At 42.8% G+C, this 22,237-nt stretch overlaps 1 protein-coding gene across 4 annotated transcripts in view; it reads left to right on the forward strand.

Annotated features, from left to right (window-relative positions):
• The window catches only part of SLC4A5 (solute carrier family 4 member 5), a 94,154-nt gene that overhangs the window by 9,716 nt on the left and 62,201 nt on the right, over positions 1–22,237 (forward strand). For all 4 annotated transcript variants that reach the window (XM_088470841.1, XM_088470842.1, XM_088470844.1 and 1 more), the window contains 7 exons: positions 1,059–1,188; positions 8,850–9,010; positions 9,329–9,484; positions 13,944–14,039; positions 15,719–15,774; positions 18,543–18,700; positions 22,073–22,160. In XM_088470841.1, the coding sequence (XP_088326967.1) occupies positions 1,059–1,188; positions 8,850–9,010; positions 9,329–9,484; positions 13,944–14,039; positions 15,719–15,774; positions 18,543–18,700; positions 22,073–22,160 (845 nt within the window). The remainder of the gene's footprint in view (positions 1–1,058; positions 1,189–8,849; positions 9,011–9,328; positions 9,485–13,943; positions 14,040–15,718; positions 15,775–18,542; positions 18,701–22,072; positions 22,161–22,237) is intronic.

The raw sequence follows: 22,237 nt of genomic DNA on the forward strand, positions 1-22,237 counted from the left end.
GATTTTAAAGCGAGTGTGGTCAGTCCATGCAGAGGGCATAATCAGCAATTAACCATCTATAACATACGTCATACGAAGGTATGAAATAATTCCAGTATATACAGGAACAGCAATCACAGTAAGCCATTATATGTGGAAGTAGGGCCATCATGTCTGAGCTGAATGTTTTTATTTCAGATGTGTGCTCCATTCCAGGTCATTTGTGCAAGATCGGGAATCTTTAGGGGGGGCTTGGGGGGGCAACCTAGCACTGCCCTGGACATAGGTGTACAGATTGGTCTCCTTATGTACTGGATAGTGTATTATTATACAGTATTAATAATTGACCCTATAGATGGTCTATATCAGTGCACCCCTAACAGCGCATGTTTTCCAGATCTCCTAGTTGGTGCACAAGTATATTCATTATTGACTGACACAAAAGATCAACAGGTACTGTAGAGCTAATTATTTGATTTGAGACACTGAGGGGATCATGCAACTGTAGTATACTATGCTATTTCTGTTGTGGTCATCATGGTGTGCGCTAGAGGGGGGTTTCCAGGCAACAGTAACCCCTCCACACACACACACACACACACACACAAATTTGCCTATGCAACAGGTTGTCTTGCAGAGTAATACAATTTACCAGTTCTGCATTTGTATATTCCACGTTCCGCATTTTGGGGAATTTACAGCCTATGAATACAACTGGGATAATGATAGTATCAGTTCATGCAGCTCTGTGGTGTGTGGTTAGGGGATAATAACAGCGAAGCCCAAATGGTACACGGATAAGAGAGGGATTCAAGGTGGGAGAAAATTCTACAGGAATTTCAGATCACACAAAAATCATCAGGGGAATTCCGCACGGAACATATAGAAGTCCAAGTTCCAAAAATTCCCTGCCCAAATGCGGAGTGAGGTGAATATTCTGTAGGATGATTTTGAAACTTTCACTGAATCCTAATCATGTTCTTTATTATACCTTTACATCGCAGTGTATTGCTGTGTGATTATGCCTCACTATGGGGTGTCTATGCTGTTGTATAGTTATGGGTTTATGTCATCCTTAGTGTCTCCAGCAGCTGAACGCTTGCAATACATTTTGGGAGAAGATGATGAGACTCCAAATCCCACATTGTTCACAGAGATGGACACTCTGCAACATGACGGCGATGAGATGGAGTGGAAGGAAACAGCAAGGTCCTTACAGTATAAATAAATTACAGCCTATGACAATGCTCAGTATAAATATAAGCTATTTAGAAAATTTTACGTACCAAAAAAATAGGTCCTGTTTCCCTGACTTTAACCCATGCACAGTGCAGGCCAGGTTATGATTGCGGCTGTCCTGTGTGTGTTTTCCTCTCCCAGTCAGGCTAACATTCTAGTTCTTGGTGCCAACAGACAGGTGGATAAAGTCACTTTACTGAGCTCCTCAATCACCAATTTTTAATTGGTTGAATTAACCCTCTATTATATCTCATCTCATATGTAGGCTTTACCCACCTGGAGCTATACGACTCCCGGCTGTGATAGTGCATCCAATAACAATTGGCTTAAACTTGTAGCTTGTTTGGTCATTGGTATCTAGGGTTTATTGTATGCTGTATTCTTTATAAATATTGTTCTGCACATTGGCACTTAAGTCCCTTCATATTTATTACTAGAAATGGAAGCTGTGAGGTTACTTTACCCACCAGGATGAAGGACATAGGGGGAGATTTATCAAAGCTTGGAGAGAGAGAAAGAAGTACCAACCAATCATCTCCACTTATTTTACATGCACATCCTATTTAATGCCAGAAACTGATTGGTTGGTACTTTATCTCTCTCCACATTATCTCTCCAAGATTTGATAAATCTCCCCTATGTTTACCATCATGCGGCCCAAGCGTTTTGAGCCCCCGTGATAAGGTCTGTGCTATATGGCATCATCAAGTTGTCACGTGTTTGGTCCTGTTTAGACTACACATTTAGCGCCTGATATGCACGCCATGCCGATGTGGAATGCAGTCACACCGCGCATGCGGCTCCTTTGTGTTCATTCATAGGTGCAGTCGCTGTTTCGGACTCACGCATGCAGAAATGTATTTAAAGTGTATTGGGTGTAAGTGGGCGATGACTGGGAGGTGGCTAATTAGACACACGGATATGGAGCGTCCTATGGGTGTTATGGGACTATTGTACGAGTGTCGCTGAAGTGGTTGCATACACAGACGTCTAATCACTCACACTGGAGGCCATATATTGGAAAATCTGCACCTACCATAGGGCTGGTGCAAGTGTCAATGGTGCTACCACTGGTGGTGTCTCAAGATGCACCAAGCGGTATTTGAGTGCCTAAAGGCGCATAGTCAGACACACGGCTGTACACCAGGGAAGGACTTGTAGCGGTTTTCGTATAAAGCAACATATGCTGCCAGTGATGGCTCCAGGGGTGGGGCTGCAGCACAGTCCAAAATTCAAATAGGGGAGTCACACCAACTGCCAGCGAGTCCAGGCCGGCAATGTTTGACAGCATTTGGGGTGGCAGTTGGTGTGGCTCCCCTATTTGAATTTTGGACTGCGCTGCAGCCCCACCTCTGGAGCTAGGGGCGTAACTCCCAGAGACTATGGAGGCGCCTGCCTCCGGGCGCCAAGCCCTCAAGGGGCTCCTCCATCTATAGCATGTACAGCCGCACTTGTGTGGTTCACAGAGGAAAACGAGTGTGACCGCTGATCTTCCACTGCAACTTTGCAGCGGTGCACCTGCTGCTGCTACGGCATTGATCTGCCCTGTCCCGGGAGCCCCGCTAACACCTGAAATTGGGGACAGGAAGGTTCCCGCCTGATACCCTTTAGTCTGTGCTGCAGCAAACGACGGTACACCCACCACGCACTGCTAGAAAGTGAGCTGGAACCCAAGACACCTGTCTGATTTCCTATCCAAGGGACCACCTTTACAGAGAGCCACTCCCTGGTAACCACTGATTCTGCTTCACAACAAACGGTGGCTCACCAGCATATGCTGCTGCAGAGTCTGTCCGACTCTAACCCACCATCCGTCATCACACAGCGCACCTAGAGCCCTGGAACAAAATTTACATAACAGGCATAATTGTATATGAGTCAGTATATTGTGTCTGATTTGGCGCTGCCAAGGCTAACCTTGTAAAAGCCACAGTGAAACGCACGGCGGTGTCCTGCTGTGTGTCAGATGTCACATGTACAAATTGTGAATACTACATATATATGTTTGTACCTATGCACTAACTTTAGGAGAACTATCCCTGGGTCTTGATTTTGGAGGACCGCGGAGCTTGTTAAGGCTGAATCCGGCACAGACGCTCATATACAATATACCTGATACATAAATTATTATACACCTCTAATTCCCATATTCACATATTCTATTTAAGCAGTGTGTGTGGGTATATATTTACACACACACACACACACCATATTTGTTTTCCCCATTTTTTATGGGGGGGCACCAAGCTCTAACTTGCCCCCGGGCGCCTAGGATGAACTTCCGCCCCTGTCTGGAGCCACCACTGAACGCCGCTGTGTCTGTTTGTATTTAATAAGCTTTGGATGGAGATAAAGAGAACAGAGATAAAGTACCATGTTACAGGCTGTATTTGCAAAATGACAGTTAAGAGCTGATTGGTTGGTAACGCCTTAATCTTTTATTTTCCCAGAAACTATATCTTCATTCATTTTAGAATGAGGTGTTTTGATAGTAATACATGATACTGCAATGCACTTCATTTATGTATCTTTTAATGTGAATCATACCTTAAGTAAGCCTGCTCGTAGGATACAAAACTCCTTAGAATATACATAAATAGATGTCATTCTAATAGCAGGATGTACTAAGCATCACATTAGCGATCCGGTACATCCCACCCGCGGTATGTACTAAGAATATCTCCCAATAAGAGCTGTCCTTTGCGATTCTGCCGGGCAGAGGGACTTCCTGGTTTAACACCCAGAAGTCCCTCTGGCATCCTTCTGCGCATGCGCAGAAGGATGCGGACCACGGGGGCTCATGGGAGGGATCCGATCGGATCCCTCCCAAGGGGGAGCGTCCCAAAAAGAGGCGTCAGGATGGGATGTACTAAACGTAAAAAAGCCGTAAAACATACTTGCCAACTCTCCCTCATTGTCAGGGAGACTCCCTGAAATAGTAGCAATCTCCGTGTCTCCATGAAGAGTCTAGCAATCTCCCTCATTTCATCCTTACCCCCATTATGAAGCTGTTATATTAAAAAACAGAGATATATACATTCAAATGGGATCATTAGTGTCATTTCCTTGCATTGGTTATTATAAGGCACAATGATCCCTATGAATTTCTGAATAGTATTAGTGTGTTTTCATCAACAAACAGATCTTACTAACTGCTTTTGGGCTGGGTTTACATTTGGATGTAAGTCAGGTTTAGGACACGCCTCTCAGATTTATCAGTACATGCCCACTGTAACACGCGCTCATAGGTGCTGCTTTCACAATCTCCCTGAAATGTTTTTTCAAAAGTAGGCAAGTATGCCGTAAAACCTCCCGAAAATTACGTTATCTGGACGCTAATTTCATTATACTTAGGGCCTGATACAGAGATGTACGCAATACCGATATTTACGCAGTAAACTGCGCATGCGTCTAAATCGCACTGAAATTGTGTCAATGTACATTGCCGTAGTCACAGTGACCTCTTACTCGCAGTGTGATTGACATTCAGGAAACGTTTGGGGGAGGTAACTGGGTCTAGCAAAAAATGCAGGCGCCTCACCACCATTTTCGGAGCATGTCACATTTTGCGTCTGCGATCCCAAATGCAATAAAAATGTCTCCGGAGTCTCAGGAAGTGTGCTCATTCTGCACCAACATTGGGTTACTCAGAAAGTCGATTATCGAAGGATCTGCAACCAACGCTGCGTCTTTGTACGCAGCCACTTAGATTTGCGATACTGCCTGTGTGCGTCTCTCAATACAAATCCCGGCATCTGCGACATTTGTATATTTTTGCATAGCTAGCCGGGCACACATTTGCAACTGCAATGGCATTAGCGTACGATACATCTCTGTATCAGGCCCTTAATACCACATGCTAGATTTTTATGCAGCAAGAGGGCAGAGGATAATTATGAATGCGAATAGTAAAAAAAAGCGTAGTGCACGGTAGATCAATAGAGCAATTCAATTACCTGTGATTTACTAGCACTCACGATAAGTACAGCTATATGTTGCACTTACTGTACCTCTGGACTCACAGATTTTTGTATGCAGTCCCATAGAACTGTCAGCAAAAATGTACGAGTTCAGGCCGCGGAGTTGTTGTGCCAGCAATGGCGTGGAAACACTCTTGCATGGACAACTCGCGCCCTTCGCGGGTAATTGAATCAACTTTCTAGAGTCATTTTTACTAAAGTAAGAAAAGGTAATAACTACATGGAATTTATCCTCTAACAGCATTTAGGGGTCTGTTCACGATGTTAATTATCGGAGTCCATCCGGATGCAAGTTCCGAAGCAATATATAATTGCCCCGGGCGGAGACAGCTGATCCCAAAATCAGCTGTCTCTCCGAAGTGTTTCACTGCTCCTTTCCAAGCAGTGAATTTTTCACTGCTCCTTTTGGAGCAGTGACACTAGTGCGTATGCATGACCTACAGGTCACGCATGTGCACAACAGCCCCAATATCCAGCAGAAGGAGCTGGACAGGGATGGAGGGATTCAAAAGGATCCCTCTTTGCAACCCAGGACTCCTTCCCATAGGGTAGCGGGAGCACTCGCCTCTGAAGATGGCGAATGCTCCCGCAATCAAGCTCCATAAATATTGTATTTTCAGAGCTTGATGAATTCTGTCCCCATACTAGTGTATGGGGACAGTGGGACAGTGGGCTATTTCCTTAATGAATGGCCTGATAACTTAATTTCTACAATTGCAGGTGATGATGAATAGGCCCCTAAGGACCTATTTAATTATCATGTGTCTAATCAGGGGAGGAGTTAACTCAATAAGTAATATGTGTCGACGTGAAACAAATTAGCACAGCAACACACATTCTTGATTAAGACAGAACAAATCCTGCTTTAAACTCTTATGAAAGTATTACATGAGCCCAGAGAAATTCTCACTTTAATAAGTGAGCAGATTAACGAGTCAAAATCTAAAATCCACAAGGAATTTCCTATCTCGGACACATTTCCACTGAGTAAAACCTTAGTGTGTTATCATCACTGATCAGTAAGCAGCCTGTACTACAGCAGGTTTGCATCCAGAGCAATGGGGCTTTGCACACAAATGACTCCAGGAATGCTCTGTATGATCAAATCTACTCTGCTTAAAAAATTCCTCCCAGAAGGCTGTGGGGTCAGGTATCGCCATGTCAGGTCAAGTTAAAAGCACTTTGTCCTGTTTACCCCATGTGGGGCTAATACTAAATCTTCTCCTCCATAACATGGGGTGAGGAGGATTTACCACTAGGCACTCTTTATAAACTTCACATTAATCTGTGTAAATGACCAAAACTAATTATTACCTGGCTTTCACATTGTGCTAACCTTTTAAAACCTAAATCTACTTGTACAATCTCACAGTATGACAGTGTGGTGACTGTCTAATACGGCAATTGATACACATTCACAGATTATTCATAGTGCAATACAATATTTATTCAAAGTGGAAATAGGATACAACAGTTTGGATTAGTGGTGGCTCTGCGTAACACAAAGTAATTGTAGCATATGGATGTCCGCATTACCTCCATACATTATTTGGAGTGCTTTTGCAAATGTGATAAGTATTGTTTGTCATCCAATTCACAAACATACAATAATTATTATGTTAGCCAGAGTAGAGTTAAGAGAGGCCTGAGAGTAACACTGATTTGAAATGGAAAGTTTCGGGAGGTGTACAAGGAATCCGAGGCGTAAATCTTTTCTACAAAGTGACATTCATTGTTTTGGACCCAACAGTCCATTTTCCAACCTATAATATGTTGTCGTATTTCAGTCTGATGGAGACTTGTATGGAAAAGCTTAAGTGTAATATCTCTGGTGTCTGGTTTTTATATTTATGTGAATATTGGCGCTTGCATTATTCTCAGTTGTACACGTAGGCTAATCTCTGTTAGTCTGCTCAGTACTTTGACTCTCTCTCTCGCTCACTCTGTCTTTCTGTCTCTCTCTCTCTCTCTCTCTGTCTCTCTCTCTCTCTGTCTCTCTCTCTCTCTCTCAGCTGGTGATGCTGAGAAAAGCACATAATAAGAGTAGGCCTGAACGGTTTATGAAGATTAGGATTACGGTGCCTGTTTGATTGTACATCTGCTTAAAAATCAGTTTTTCTGTAATAATGAAACTTAAGAGTCCCTTCAAGCCTTCCCTTGTTTCTGCTGTAATCCATAATACAAGTCATGCAACTTCTAGTATATTAAGCAAGAGGGAAACAATCTTGGCAGGATTAGCTTTGTGAGAATAAAATGCTTCTACTCATAATCAACCCATTGAAAAATCAGAAGTGTGCAAATTTTTACTTAACTGCAGCATGCAAAAAGAAATATATAGGTATATATCCTCATATATATCATTATTAAGGGGAGTTAAAACCATAGGACACATAGCAATATGGCAACAGCGTGCGTCCAAGGATTGGATGTGTCACGTGATCGGTTTAAACTCCACCTCAAGACATATTCTTCAGCCAGGTGCAGGTACACCCTACGGCTGCCGAAATCATCGGCCAATTGCAATAAAAATTCAGATCGTTATGTTGTTATTATTATTATTTATTTTTTTTCTATGCTTTATTTTAATATTTAATATTATTTTAACATTTTTCATATTCCTGCAAATTGTTAATTAAATATTGCAAATGCAGAGTTACAGTTGTCTTGCTTGTGACCACACTTTTGTCCCCTTTCTATTTATGCTTTAAAAAGTATTCCACTAGGCAACTAGTGAAGGACTGAACGATAACGTTCAGTCGTTCATTAAACTGTGCAGTGCCTACACTGAACAATGTATCTTTCAGTGTAGGCACCCTCCCTTATCCCTGAACATGCCCAATCTGTCGTTATCGGCAGATTGACCAGCATGTTCGGGCGACTAGCGGGAGCGTGCATTACTGGTCGTTTCTGACATTTTAGTGCCTGATTCATGCACGATTAATGGACGACCGAACGATATCGTTATTGTTCAGTCGTTCATTAATATCTGCTAGTGGATATGCGCCTTAAGATTTTACTTTTAAATCTATGTAGGCCACTTTAATCCTGCTTGGTTTCAACTCACTAACAAATGCTAATACATGACTTTTAGTAATACCTATCAGGGGCGTATCTATATTGGGTGCAGGGTGTGCGATGCACATGGACACCCTGCACCCATATTATCTAAAACTTACCTCTTCGAGGTCCCGCGTCGGGTCTCTCAGCGCTGCACAAAATGCAGGAAAATGGCCACCGCATGCGCAGTAGACTCTGGGCACTAGTGCCCAGAGTCTACTGATTCTGCAGTGGTCGGCCAGCCGCGTCAGTCAGAGGAGGAGGCCTGTGACGGGCGATGCACATGGCGCCCCTACCCTATAAAGACGCCCCTGATACCTATGCTCTGTCTCCAATACACAATCACTTGTCCTTGTGCACAAATTTATAATTTATTAAAGTGAGAGTTTTTAGAAATGAAGATGTTGCCCATAGCAACCAATCATATTCTACATAACATTTAACTAACACCTTCTAGAATATAATAGCTAGAATCTGATTGGTTGCTATGGGCAACATCTCCACTTCTAAAAACTCTCACTTTAGTAAATATACCCCTATGAGTGAATAGTGACTCACTGCCTTCAACCATATGTGATCGTCGTGTTTATACAGGTGGCTAAAATTTGAGGAGAAGGTAGAAGAAGGTGGAGAACGATGGAGCAAGCCTCATGTGTCTACACTGTCCCTGCACAGCCTATTCGAGTTGCGGACGTGTCTGCAGACAGGAACCGTGCTGCTTGATTTAGATGGTTATTCCCTCCCGCAAATTGTAGGTAAAACTTTTTATAGACTTGCCCATGGAAGAGTCAATTACCAACATATGTGATGTATTGTGGAATACCAGTGTATGGTCAGACTCAATTCAGTCCTATTAACATTGTACATAGCTTTGATCCAACAGCTCTATAGGGACAATAGTTAAAAGCAGACTAAAGTCAGCACAGCGATACCACTATTCAGTACATTCCTGCCGATATCTCCCTGTCTCCAACTCCATTACCACAATTATTAGGACAAACAAATTAGTTATTTGGAGTGACTTTGACCTCATGTTTAGCGCTGTGAACCTGACAAGAGATTCTCTATTGCAGATGACATCATTGAGAAGCATGTGGAAGACGGAATGCTCAGACCTGACCTCAGGGAGAAAATTAGCTACGTCCTGTTGAGGAAACATAGGCACCAAACCAAGAAACCCATCCACAGGTCATTGGCGGACATCGGAAAGTCTGTCTCTTCCAATACCAGTGAGTCAATTGAATGAAAGTGTCTATGAAATATTGCACGTATGAACTATAGGGGGATATTTATCAAGTGAGAGAGAAAGTGCTCATAGCAGTCAATCCGCTTCTAACTATCATTTTTCTAGCACAGCCAGAAGTGGATTGGTTGGTGCTTTATTTCTCTCCACTTTGTCTCTCTCCAAGATTTGATAAATCTCATAGAAGCAGAAGCTACCTAGAACCATAGTGGTTGCATTGGGGGCATCATCTTTGGGGCTGATTCCAAAGTTATGTTTTTTATTCTATTAAATATAGAGGAGCCAATATGATGTGGACAAGTTCAGAACTAGTACAGTATGAATATGAGTCACAAATATTATTATATGCGTTTATATGTACCGTATAGCCAATGGAGAAATAATGTTCTTGGCAGGGCAGGCTGAGTTTTTTTTTTACCTACTACTTCTGACATTTATAAAAATCTTTATAGACCAGCTGGGATGTTTAAACCCACACAAGGACAGGACAGATGGCAGAGTAACAGTATTATATGCACAGTGCTGCACTTTTATGGGTCTGACTCTGCATATATATTGTATAACTAGACATTTAAACTGAGTACGGTTATGATCCTTCTGCACATCTGATGTATTTGGTCATTGTGATGACTCAATAGTCCACATCTTACGCAGCTAAATATGTCACCTACAAACAAAGCCCACGGTCACACCAACCCTCATATCATTAACTGAAACTTATTTTCCCCCAACAAACTTCATACTAATAAGATATTTGGCTTTTCTTTATTTTAAGTGATAAATATGGGCATTTACTTTTTTTGTATTATAATACAGGACATGGTTCCTATATATATATATGTATATATATACACAGTATACAGTCTATATAATACTTATTGTATGTTATTTACAGTAGGTCTCATTTATACCTAGATACTTGGAGAACTTGGAAAAAAAATATTGCGAAGTATTGGTTTCTACCAATTCCAATGCTTTTTAAGATTCAGGTCAATTTCTGAAGTCAAAAACTCCTATTACATCCCACAAAAATGACTCACTGTGTCAATTTTCCGACACGCAATCCAAATTCTCATAACTTTCCTATTATTAAATCTGCCAAAAACATCATTACGTCTGACCTAAATCAATGAGGAATACAGTACCCGCTCCCGCTCTCACTTACAAAATATGCTCACTCCATTATGGAGGTCTCTCTGCCATCCAGGTCCCCTCACATAACATAGGTACCTTAGTGACAAATACAAATTTGTGACATTACAAGAGCAAGTTTCAGAACTCTCTGCTGCACCAATTATAAATTACCCTCTTTGCAGGGTTGGAGTTAGACTTATTTTATCTGTTTGCTTTCTAGTTTTTAATTTCTGCTATTGTAACTCTTCCATTGTAAAATAGGAGATTATTGTCTCTTTAGATCTCAAATTGAGAAATGATGCACCTAGAAGAAACCCGATCTGTAGCCAGTTACCTAATACTCCTGTCACCATGTATTTGTAGTAGGCAACTTAACATTTATTATATTTCTTGGCAAGCTCAACACTCATGTGTCCAAAAAGAATTACTCAACAAAATCTACTAGCTTTATGGCTCATCTGTCTTTTTTACTTGTAGCTATTTTGATACAAGTCAAATTTAAGAGATTTATTATATGAAAATACAAAATACTCTGTGGAAATAGCAAAATATGTATAATATCAAGATTGACTTCATCTGTACTAGGCACAAAACATGTCTTCCTGTTGATTTATATTCTAAATTAAATTCTTCCTATTGAATTGGCATCAATAAAATATAAATGTAAGATAGAACAAAAATATCTCAACACAGTATTTGGTATAAAAGTTTATATAGCAAACTAAATACTATCAATAAAAATCAACAATTGTCTACTTAAATACCATAGGAGAAATTATATTGAGTCTTGCAGTTCTCTGAATAATCAGTGGTGTGATAGTATTTTGTCCTTATGATAAAGGGGGAGATTTATCAAACCTTGGAGAGAGATAAAGGGGGAGATTTATCAACCAGCGATTTGGGGGTTTAGTGGTATCAGCGCACGTCATGTGCACTGACACCACTTCTCCTCTATGTATTAAAGTGGGGCTGGGTGGTAAATGAAAGGAGTGCTATGCGCCCCTGTCACTATTGGGGCTGCTATCTACAAGATTACACACCGATATGTTAGGCAATGTGTAAACGGTCAGTGGCACTGACTGTTCCGACTGCTGCAGCTATCGATTTCGACAGCTGCAGCTGTCATTGCAACTATCACCACAGCAGGGACAGCACTGCCCCTGGCTGCGGCAGCTGCACGTGAGATCTCGCGATGCTTGCACAGTAGAGCCAGCCAAGAGTTAAGATAGGTTGATGTGCTGTGAGCTCTGGCAGGGTTCGCTGGAGGGGGGAGTTTTCATGTTCTTAAATCTCGTCCGTACTGCTTCCTCCTCCGCCTCGGTAAAGAGGCGAAGCAGGAATAGCGGCAAGATGCTTGCCACTTTAATACATCACCCCAAAAGTATCATCCAATCAGCTCCTAACTGTCATTTGAAATACGACAGTAATGCAGGGTACACACTAGATGATATGTGTACTCAGCGACCACAGATGCGACGGCACGATATATCGAGCGGTCCATACACACTGCACAATCCGGTGTCCAACCACCCGTTATATAATTCACCTGGACCATTCACCTTCCTGGCATTGGTAACTGGAGCGCTCCATCTGCCGAGCATGCACGGCCGATGGAACAACCTCGTGGTCACCGTAGTGCATACACACTAGACGATCTGGACGATATGTCTTTCCAATTCACAATATCGTTTGAGAAATTGTCTAGTGTGTATCCAGCTTTAGATGCTGATTGCTTGGTACTTTGGGGTAGATGTATCAAACCTTGGAGAGAGATAAAAGCAGAGAGAGATAAAGTACCAACCAATCAGCTCCTAACTGTCATTTTTCAAACACAGCCTGTAAAATGACAGTTACAGTAGGAGATGATTCGTTGGTACTTTATCTCTCTCCACTTTATCTCACTTCACTAATCTTTCATCACTCTATCTCTCTCCAACTTTGATAAATCTCCCCAATAAAAGAGAGTGATTGTGGTGATCTGTTCTAAAGGTGGGTACACACTAGACGATGTGTGTACCCAGCGACGGCAGATGCGACACCACAATATATCGGGCAGTCCGTACTGCTGTATGACCACCCGAAATATCATTACCCCACTGCATCCAGAAGCATAGTGTCATGCATGCACAACAGATCAGAAGATGCGACAAATGACTTACCCGTACATACTTAGTGATGTAGCCGATAAATCGTAATGATCCGCGTCAGAACTATATATTGTCCGATATATCGCTTAGTGTGTGCTGTATCCTCTGAATGATTGATTAATGACATCAGAACCAATGTGTCTTTTACATATTTCTAATATATTAAGAAGAACACTAAAATCTTTAACACCAGTGGGAATGGTAATGAATTGGAGACCTGGGTAGGTAAAGATGACTTTGAGCAATTCTTCTTGAAATAATACCCTTCTTTGTGATGAAGACACTTCTAATGCAAAACAATATACTCTACTTTATTTCCTGGTGTAAATTACATTCATTCATTTAAATATCATCAAGATATGTTTGAAAACACTGAGATTATAAACCCAAAGCAGAACATGTCATGCTGAACGGAAGCGAGACGCGTTTCTTCATCTCTCTAATTGTTCTCTTGTGTCTGTGTAATACTGTGTGACGCATTCTGGCCTGATTCTGCATGGATCGCATCTGCGATCTCAATTATGCTAATGTCTGCTCACTCGGCACAGAGACGCCCACTACCGCTTTCGCACATCCGTAATACCTCGCAATCCTGCGCATACGTCGGTAACATCGGCCCCTCACGCACCATTACAGCAGCCCCGACCTGTCTCAGAAATTGCAAGTCTTGCTGCACACAGTGAGTACTAATGTATGCACGCCCATGCAACGGCGTACAAACGGACAGGTACGCCTGCATTTCTACAACCACTCCCCCGTCATCACCCCCAAACGCTCACGGCCTGTCACTCACTCTGCGATGGATTTCTCAGTGTGTCCGTAATCGCAGTGTGATCGCCACGCACGATCAGTGCCGAGCATGCGCAGTACGCAACAATCGGCCGATCTGCGTACGCTGTTGCAACTGCGGTCCATGCTGAATCAGGCCCTTGTCCCAATGATGCCATTTTTACCCAGCAGGCTCTTTGGATCTCATTATCCTGAAAGAAGCAAATACAATTGTCTCCCATTTGCTCAAAGTTGGAGTGATGCTTTTTTATCAGTGTATATTTGTTGTAAACAGTGTTTGGAGGCCAGTTGTGACTCTCACTTTACCTACAGTACATATCAGGCAATTGTACATTGTGTAGACTATATAACAATGTAATTTCTTATTATTTGTAGACCGAATACCTGTCCCAAATGTTCCTGTTGGAGCTCACCTCCATCGCTCCACAGATGACCTGAGAATGAGACAGAATACTAATTATGGGAGATTGCGTAGGTCTTTTTTTTTTATTTTCTGTGTGTACTGTATAATATATTGAGGAAATTGGATAATTTAGTGTAAAACTTGACAAAAGACACAAAGTTCAGTGCTCTTATAAGAGGTAAAAAAAAAAAAAAAACATGAACTATTTTCAGAACATACAAGTGACTAAGGCCCTGATTCAGAGCCGGACGCTCTGACCAGAGCGCTCGCTCTGAATCAGGGCCCACCTCCATTAATATGGAGCGTCCTCCTGGATGCTCGTATAGCTGTGGGTCACCACCCACAGCATTTACGAACGTGCAGGATGATGGTCGCGATGGTCTTGACCATCGCGACCATTGAAACTGCGAGCAAAAGCCTGCGGTTGGGTTTTTCAACCGCAAGGCCAGGAGTGATTTTGGCTCTATCAGAGCCAAAATCACTCCCACTGACATCACTAGTGATGTCAGTGGGGCCGGCTTCAGATGGTAGGCGTTCCGTCTGGCAGGCACGCCCCCGGCACGCCCACCAAAGGGGGCGTGCTGTCAGTCACCATCGACAGCACGCCCCCTTTGATGAGACACTCCGAGAGAAGGAAAGTCCTTCGCTCGTCGGATCTCGCGCATGCGCACGACGGAGCTCCCTCCGTCGTGCGCATGCGCAATGGGGACCATCGAGCCACTTGCGAGCGGACAGCTGCTCGCGAGTGGGTCTGAATGAGGGCCTAACATCTGTATAAACTACTTTAAAATACCTCTGTACTAACCATGACTTCTGATGTCATCACTGTATTGTTCATTAGGAAAATGTGAGTAATATAAAGAATAATACACAACCTACTAGAGGTCACCTTAGCCCTAGCTGCCACATGCCACATTATGGTCACAGAATGACTCAGTATCTGTGCACCAGCTCAGAGCAGGCAGCAGGCAGTCCTCAGGTCTCATCTTATGCTTTTTGGATACATTCTGCATTTACGGTACATGTTGTGGTATAGTGCATTTTTAGGTGCACTCCAAGGAATGTAATATAAAGGGGTCTATTTACTAAGCAGTATTAGGAGACAGAGTGAAAAGTGATGTCTGTGATAAGGTGTCAGCCAATCAGCACCCAACTGTCATCTCACAGGCTGTGTTTGAAAAATGACAGTTGGGAGCTGATTGTCTGGCATCTTATCACTTTCCTATCACTTTTCACTCTGTCTCCTAACACCGCTTAGTAACCAGACCCCAAAGTCTTACAAACAAAAACAGTCCATGTACTAAACCAGGCCAAAAGTCTTCTCACTCTCATTTAATAGAAATGAGGCTAAATGAAGCTGTATTTTTAGCGAAAAACTGATTTTTTTTATGAACTGTGTGGTACTTAAGTAGTTGGTGATTAGATTCAATGTGGCATTTTATTTTACACGTTTGTGTGTCTGTTGAAAATGTTCACATTCTCAGTACATGGCTAGGCCCACTTCTTAGTCACAGAGACTCCTCATTAGAGTGGAGGGTAGTGGGTTGTATGACCCTGAAGCGATTGAGAAATGATGAATGGCGTAAATGAAAGACATTGAGAGTTCCAGAGCTAAGGTGAGAACTAAGGTGGGGTCTGCTTAGAGCAAGTTTTTTTATTAGTTTACTGTATATATTGTATTATACTTAGTATGAAAGAAAAATGGCATTTTAAGCTAACATTTCTTCTTTGCATTTTTACACCCTAGACCATGCACAAAGCAGGAGTATGAATGACATTTCCGAAACCCCAAGTTCAGACCAGGTAACGAGCTGTGAAAACTACTAATGAACGTGGATAAATAAAAGAGTGGCCAGGAAAGCCACAAAACCAACTGTTGTGTCATATTACAGGAGCTTCTTATTGATTAACTAGCTGTTGCCCACGGTGAAATCGCTTCAGCCAACATTTTTTTATTTGAGTTGTTATAGTTGTATTGCTTTGCATAGGGGGGGCCTGTTGTGGGAGTGGCCCACCTTACCAGCAGCGCTATACAGACTGGCGGCAACAGTGCCTTCACCCACCACTCACACTAATGTCACTGTGTGCCCTGTGCACAGAATACTATGGGGTCTATTTACTAAGCAGTATTAGGAGACAGAGTGAAAAGTGATAAGGAAGTGATAAGGTGCCAGCCAATCAGCTCCCAACTGTCATCTCACAGGCTGTGTTTGAAAAATGACAGTTGGGAGCTGATTGGTTGGCACCTTATCTCTTTCTTATCACTTTTCACTCTGTCTCCTAACACTGCTTAGTAAATAGACCCCTATGTAGCCTATCCAGCACCTCTCCCCCCACCCCTTACCCGGCCGTGTGCATGGTACCACACCTATCTCTCATGGATGATGTAAATAAATGTTGTTTTAGTTATTGCTCAGCTGTACCTTGGCGGCATTAGATGAAACAAGGAGTTTTTACGACAAAATGACGCAGTTTTCATGAAAATCGGTTCAGTAGGTTTTGCATCAACTTGGAACAAACAGACAGACACAACGTTCTTATTATATAAGTATAGATAACATGGATCTACAGCTATAATACAAGCTGACCCAATATGAGAATGTATTTTGTAACACTCACAAAGAAAGACATAAGAGTTCTAAACCTCTGCAAATGTAAAAATTCACGCACAAACATCAGGGCAGAATAATTGTACAATATGGTCACAAGCATAGAGAGCCTGTTAGTGTGATCTGAAGATAACCACAGATAAAGCCTGGCAGTGCATTTGGCAATATACCCAGTAATAATCCTTTGCATTTCAATGTCATCATCATCTGGCATTGTGCTCTTTTGTTGGGGGGGGGCTGATGTATAGGGAGCACAATGCTAATTTGCATAGTGTGAAGGAAAAAGAGTAATAGATGTCTGCTCTGCACTTGTATTAACACAAAAAACACCTAGTTTGTTACTGTAACAATGTATTGTCAATACATAAAAACTGAACTGCAGTTCATTAATTACACAACATGCATATGACTTCCAATAATTTCAAATAGCACCATAGCCACTAATAAATATTCATGCAGACATAGGGCCTGAGGGTCTCATTCAGACCCGCTCGCAAGCGGGTCAATGGTACCCAAATGCGCATTCGCACGATGGAGTTATGGGTCTCGCACTAAAGGGGACGTGCTGTCGATGGTGACTGACAGCACGCCCCCTTTAGCGGGCGTGCCGGGGGCTTGGTTGCCAGACGGAGGCGTTCCCATGGGAACGCTTACCGTCTGGGTCCGGCCCCACTGACATCACTAGTGATGTCAGTGGGAGTGCTCTCGGCTCTGATAGCGCCAAAAGCACTCCTGGGCTTGCGGCAGTGAGACCCTACCGCAGGGTCTCGTCGCAAGCCCGATGGTCGCGATGGTCACCATCTTTTTGGCCGTTCGCATAAGCTGTGGGTGGTCACCCACAGCTATGCGAGCGGCCAGGAGGCCGCTCCTTTTTTAGGTAGGAGGGCCCTGACTCAGAGTGAGCGCTCTGGTCAGAGCGTCCGGCTCTGAATCAGGCCCTGATTCAGCATGGATCACAGTTGCTAAGACGCACACAGTCGGCCGATTGTTGCGTTCTGTGCATGCGTACGCGAACCGTTCACTGCGATCAGGACTGCGATCGCAGAGGCTACGCAGACCCATCGCAGAGTGATTGACAGGAAGTGCTGTTTGTGGGTGCTGACGGGGGGTGGTTGGCCAGACGCAAGCGTGCCAGTACATTCGCACGCCGTTTCAGGGACGTGCATAACTTATCAACTGCAAAGCCATACACAGTGTGAGGTCTCATAGCGCGCGTGGCTGATATCAATTTCTGAGTAAGGTCAGGGCTTGTGCAAGTGTGCGTATGGGTCCGATGGTACTCAACTGTACCAATGGTTTCGCTATTCTGCTAAGTCTTACGGATGTGTGTATGGTAAAGTGGGCGTCCTTATGTGGTGCTGAGGTTGCATTGCGATCGCAGTGGTTTCGGTTACTATCGCAGTTGAACTGCGAGCATACGCAATATTGCGATCCGTAGTGAATCAGGCTCATGTATATATATTTGTAATTATTGGAAGCCATATGTGTGTTTTTTTTATTCATAAATTACAGTTCAGTTTTTTATGTATTGATATCATTTAAAAACTTGTTACAGTGACAACCTTTGTGTGTTTTTAGTGTTAATACAAGTGCAGACATTTAGAACTCTTGTAGGGCTTAGACAGCAATCCCTTAGTTGTGAGCTGCTGTATTGACACAGGTTAACCCCTGAATATATGAGCCACAATTTGTCTTTTTGTAATTTGCGTAAAGTACCCAGAAAATGGACGCATGCTTATGTACCTATGCAGAGGGAATGTGCAATCTAACATAGGCCTCTTCATTTACTAAAGAACTAGGATTGGATTCACTGATCCTAGCGAGTTCTCATTAATATATTTGCTGCCTCCACTGGACACAGGTGAAGCTCTGTAATAACAAATCCTATTAATACACAATGGTTTTAGTGTGTCATTAACAAGAGCTCTAGAAAATGTGACCCCCTCTACTTTGTTTTTTCAGCTTAGAAATAAGTTTATAAAGAAGATCCCCAGAGATGCAGAGGCTTCTAATGTTCTGGTGGGAGAAGTGGACTTCTTAGATAAACCATTTGTAGCATTTGTACGATTGGTCCAGTCCTTAATGCTGGGAGGTGTAACGGAGGTCCCTGTGCCCACCAGGTAAAGTTTAATATTGTCTGTAAAGAGGCGCTAAGACCTCCCACTTTCCATAAAATGCCCCTAAATGAACTCAGATCCCCATTTGCCACAAAATGCCCCACATGCCCTGATTCATGATGGCATAATGTAGAGAATATGTCAAAATATGGGGTTTAATCTGCAGGCCACAGGTGAAGGCTCACGGAGCAGCCATTTGTCCATCACTTCCACAGCCTAGAACATAACCTACATAAATGCAAAGGTAACCAGAGTCCAAAATTACATATCTGAACCCAGCGAAAAACATGTATTTTGCAGTATTTTCTTACAACAAAATAGCGAGGGCAGCTCGCTGCAGTCAACAAAGTTAAAGCCCATAGGCCATAGGCTGAGAAGCTTTATGAAATGATATCCATGGGGACCAGGTAGGAGTGAAGAGAGCGGCTTGTTTATCAATTACACTAGAGGTAAATTCCATTTGATAAGTCACCCAGACAGTAAAGGAGATTTCCAATGAAACGCTATGCGGCACTTGACCACTTAACTGACAATTTTTCCAGCAAAACCAGTCAGAAATTGCCGGGTCCACAGGAGAGTCCAGGGAGATCCATTTTGTACATTTGTAGAACAAATTTCCTCTTCAAAAACATAGCGATCACACCTTGTTAGCTGAAGCACAGCTGGCTACATACGCATCCCATACGACCACGTCAGCTAAGTGGTTAAGATATACTAGATGAGTTTTTGCGTGGGTCTAGTGCCCTCCGTTATAGGCCTGGGCAGGAGGGAGTAAGTTGGAGAAGCCGGCATTTCATCCTCAGTGACTTGGAGTCGATGGACTGCTGCCCAAACAGGGGCTATCTTTGTACAGGACCAAAATATATGGAGCAAGGTGCCCTCCTCACTGCAACCATGCCCACACAGATCCGAGGAAGCGGGAAAGATTTTGTGCAAGTGCTGTGGGACCATGTACCAACGCAAACATAATAGAGTTCTAACAGTGTCGGACCGAAGAAGCTGAGGAGACCAGGTTAGACCGAACCTGTGCCCAGACGTCCACCCCAAACATCTCCTCCTCGCCTCAGCCTCTCTAGGACAACCCAGAATTCCCTCTCGGCTTCAGCCATAGACTATTTTCCCCTTTATAAGAAAGGGTCTCCTGTTTTTACATGATATTGCCTTATTAAGGTATCTTCCCTCCTTTGCAGACTTTCGGGAGAGGTTTCATCTTTCCTCTCATTGCTTCTATCTACAATTACGTAGTTTTTGTACCTCAACTAGAACACATGGGAGGGCCTCATCCAGAACTATACTTGAATCACTTTGCTTCCTCCGCTCCCTAAGGGTCTGCTGTCTACTATCTACCACATCTTATTATCTCAGAATTCTCCTCACTTGGCCTCTGACGAGGAGATATAGGAACATCTGTTGTATTTTCTAGTAGAATGAATTGTGCAGTGCTTCTCTCTATAAATCACTGACTCTCTGCAGCTTAGTGTCTCTGTTGTTATCTGTAATTTCTTCTACATCTTTTGTTGACTGTTGTCAATAGGTCCTTCCATATTCATTTGCTTGTTTTTGCTGCTAAACATTCTGTCAGTAGTAACCCCCGTATACTGGAAGTATGAAACAAAGAGCAGATTATGATATATGGGTTTCTATATTATTCACATTTATCTTATCAGTCTCCTGCCTGCTCTTTCAGAGGCTTTATAAGTGTATGGCATACTTTGTTGACATTCATTCTGTCGACAGTCAAAATGTCGACTGGATAATGACGATGTAGCAAAAGTGTCATTTAAAGCATGTTAACTGTGTTAGAATAATAATTGTAAACATGATAGTAAGCATCATGTTTATAGTTATAAAGCTGACAAGGTTAACATGCTTTAAAATCACATTAATACTGCATTGCCATTATCCCATTGACACTTCTGTCAACATTTTGACTGTCGACAGCATAAATGTCGAAGATATAACTACTTTCCAAATGTACCATAGATTATAATATTATTAAGCCAGTAGTGACCCGCCCGGCTTCGCGCAGGAGCAATTTAATCTCGCCACAGCACCCTGCATGCCAACACAGTCCCCTGTATCTCACAACAGCATCCTGTTTCTTACTTCTGCCCCTTGCATTTTCACAACTGCCTTTTGCTTCTCACTAATACCCCCTGCATTTCACCACAGCATCCTACATTTCACCACAGCCCCTTGCATCTCACCACAGGACCCTGCTTCTCACTTCTACTTCTTACCAGCCTCCATGCACACCCCTCCCCGACTGACGAACATGCCGATGAGCAATATCTTCTTTGCACACTGCACCCTGTATTTCCTGGGCTTCTTGTTGAGCTCCCTCACCGTGGTGCCCCTGTCCGAGAAGAACGCTGACTTCCAGAGGGCATGTGGATGAGCAGGAACATCACGCTGGAGAGAGAGCACTTCACGGTGGAGGAGTGGTGCTCAGAGTCTGCCTGCAGGTTCAGCGTAGGGATGAACATCGGAATCCGATGGTTACTGACCATCAATGTTTTTGGTATGATCGATGGTAATGTTTTTACTATTTGATGGTGGTGGACAGATGTTTGCCACCATAATGGTAATTATTCAGTGGTGGTCTGATGGTTGTTTGTTTATTTATTCTGGCAAGCTTTGCCTCCCCTGGATCCTTCCTGGCTAATGTGTCTGCATCAGGGCATCCTAAATGAGTTAGTTGGAGGCTGCCTCTCACTGTGACCTGGATCAGTCCCTGACTCCCTCCCCTCTCTAGGCTGCTGCTAAGCAGCAGGGAGAACATTGCTATCTCTAATTGGCTTTCACTGTCTCAGAGAGCCAAACTGAGTGCAGCCATCAACCCTGCAGCAGCATTCAGTCACTCACTTACACAGCAAAGCAGTTTTTTCTGTGACTTGCTTCATTCCAAGCCTCAGTTTCAGATGCTCTCTTTTTGTTTCAGCACCCTGGCCAGCTCCTATACAGCTGATTTGTGCAAGCTTTTTTTCTGTCACTTGCTTCACTAAAATCGTCACTGCTCGGCTCCCTTTTGTCACAGAGGAATGGTTATTACACCTAAACCTTCTTCGACCAATGCTGTATAGAATAATGACAACTCAATCAAAATCCATCCAGTGATTCAAGAGATTAGCCAGAATGAACAGACAGACCCCTAAACCAGGAAGTTTAGAGCAGTATATATAATTTTTAAAGAACCACTATTTATTCACAATTGTAAAGCACATTTGAATATGTTATCACTATATAAATAAATATAAAGAAATACATAAATGGTAATGTACTCTATGTCATTTGCACATTTCTCATTGTATAATAGTGAACACCTACAGATGTGGATACATGTCTTCTCTTATTTGTATTATTTATCTTGACCAGGTTTCTATTTATTTTACTGGGTCCAATGGGAAAAGGAAAATCCTACATTGAAATTGGAAGAGCAATTGCAACCTTGATGGTGGATGATGTAAGTGAAAACAGTTACATACCACAGTAGAATAAAAGTAATCAAATAGGCTAGCTCCATGCATTGTGCATTTATGA

The sequence above is a fragment of the Taudactylus pleione genome, unplaced genomic scaffold (genome assembly GCF_031769625.1).
Source record: "Taudactylus pleione unplaced genomic scaffold, aTauple2 ptg000105l, whole genome shotgun sequence".
In the NCBI taxonomy this organism is placed as follows: domain Eukaryota; kingdom Metazoa; phylum Chordata; class Amphibia; order Anura; family Myobatrachidae; genus Taudactylus; species Taudactylus pleione.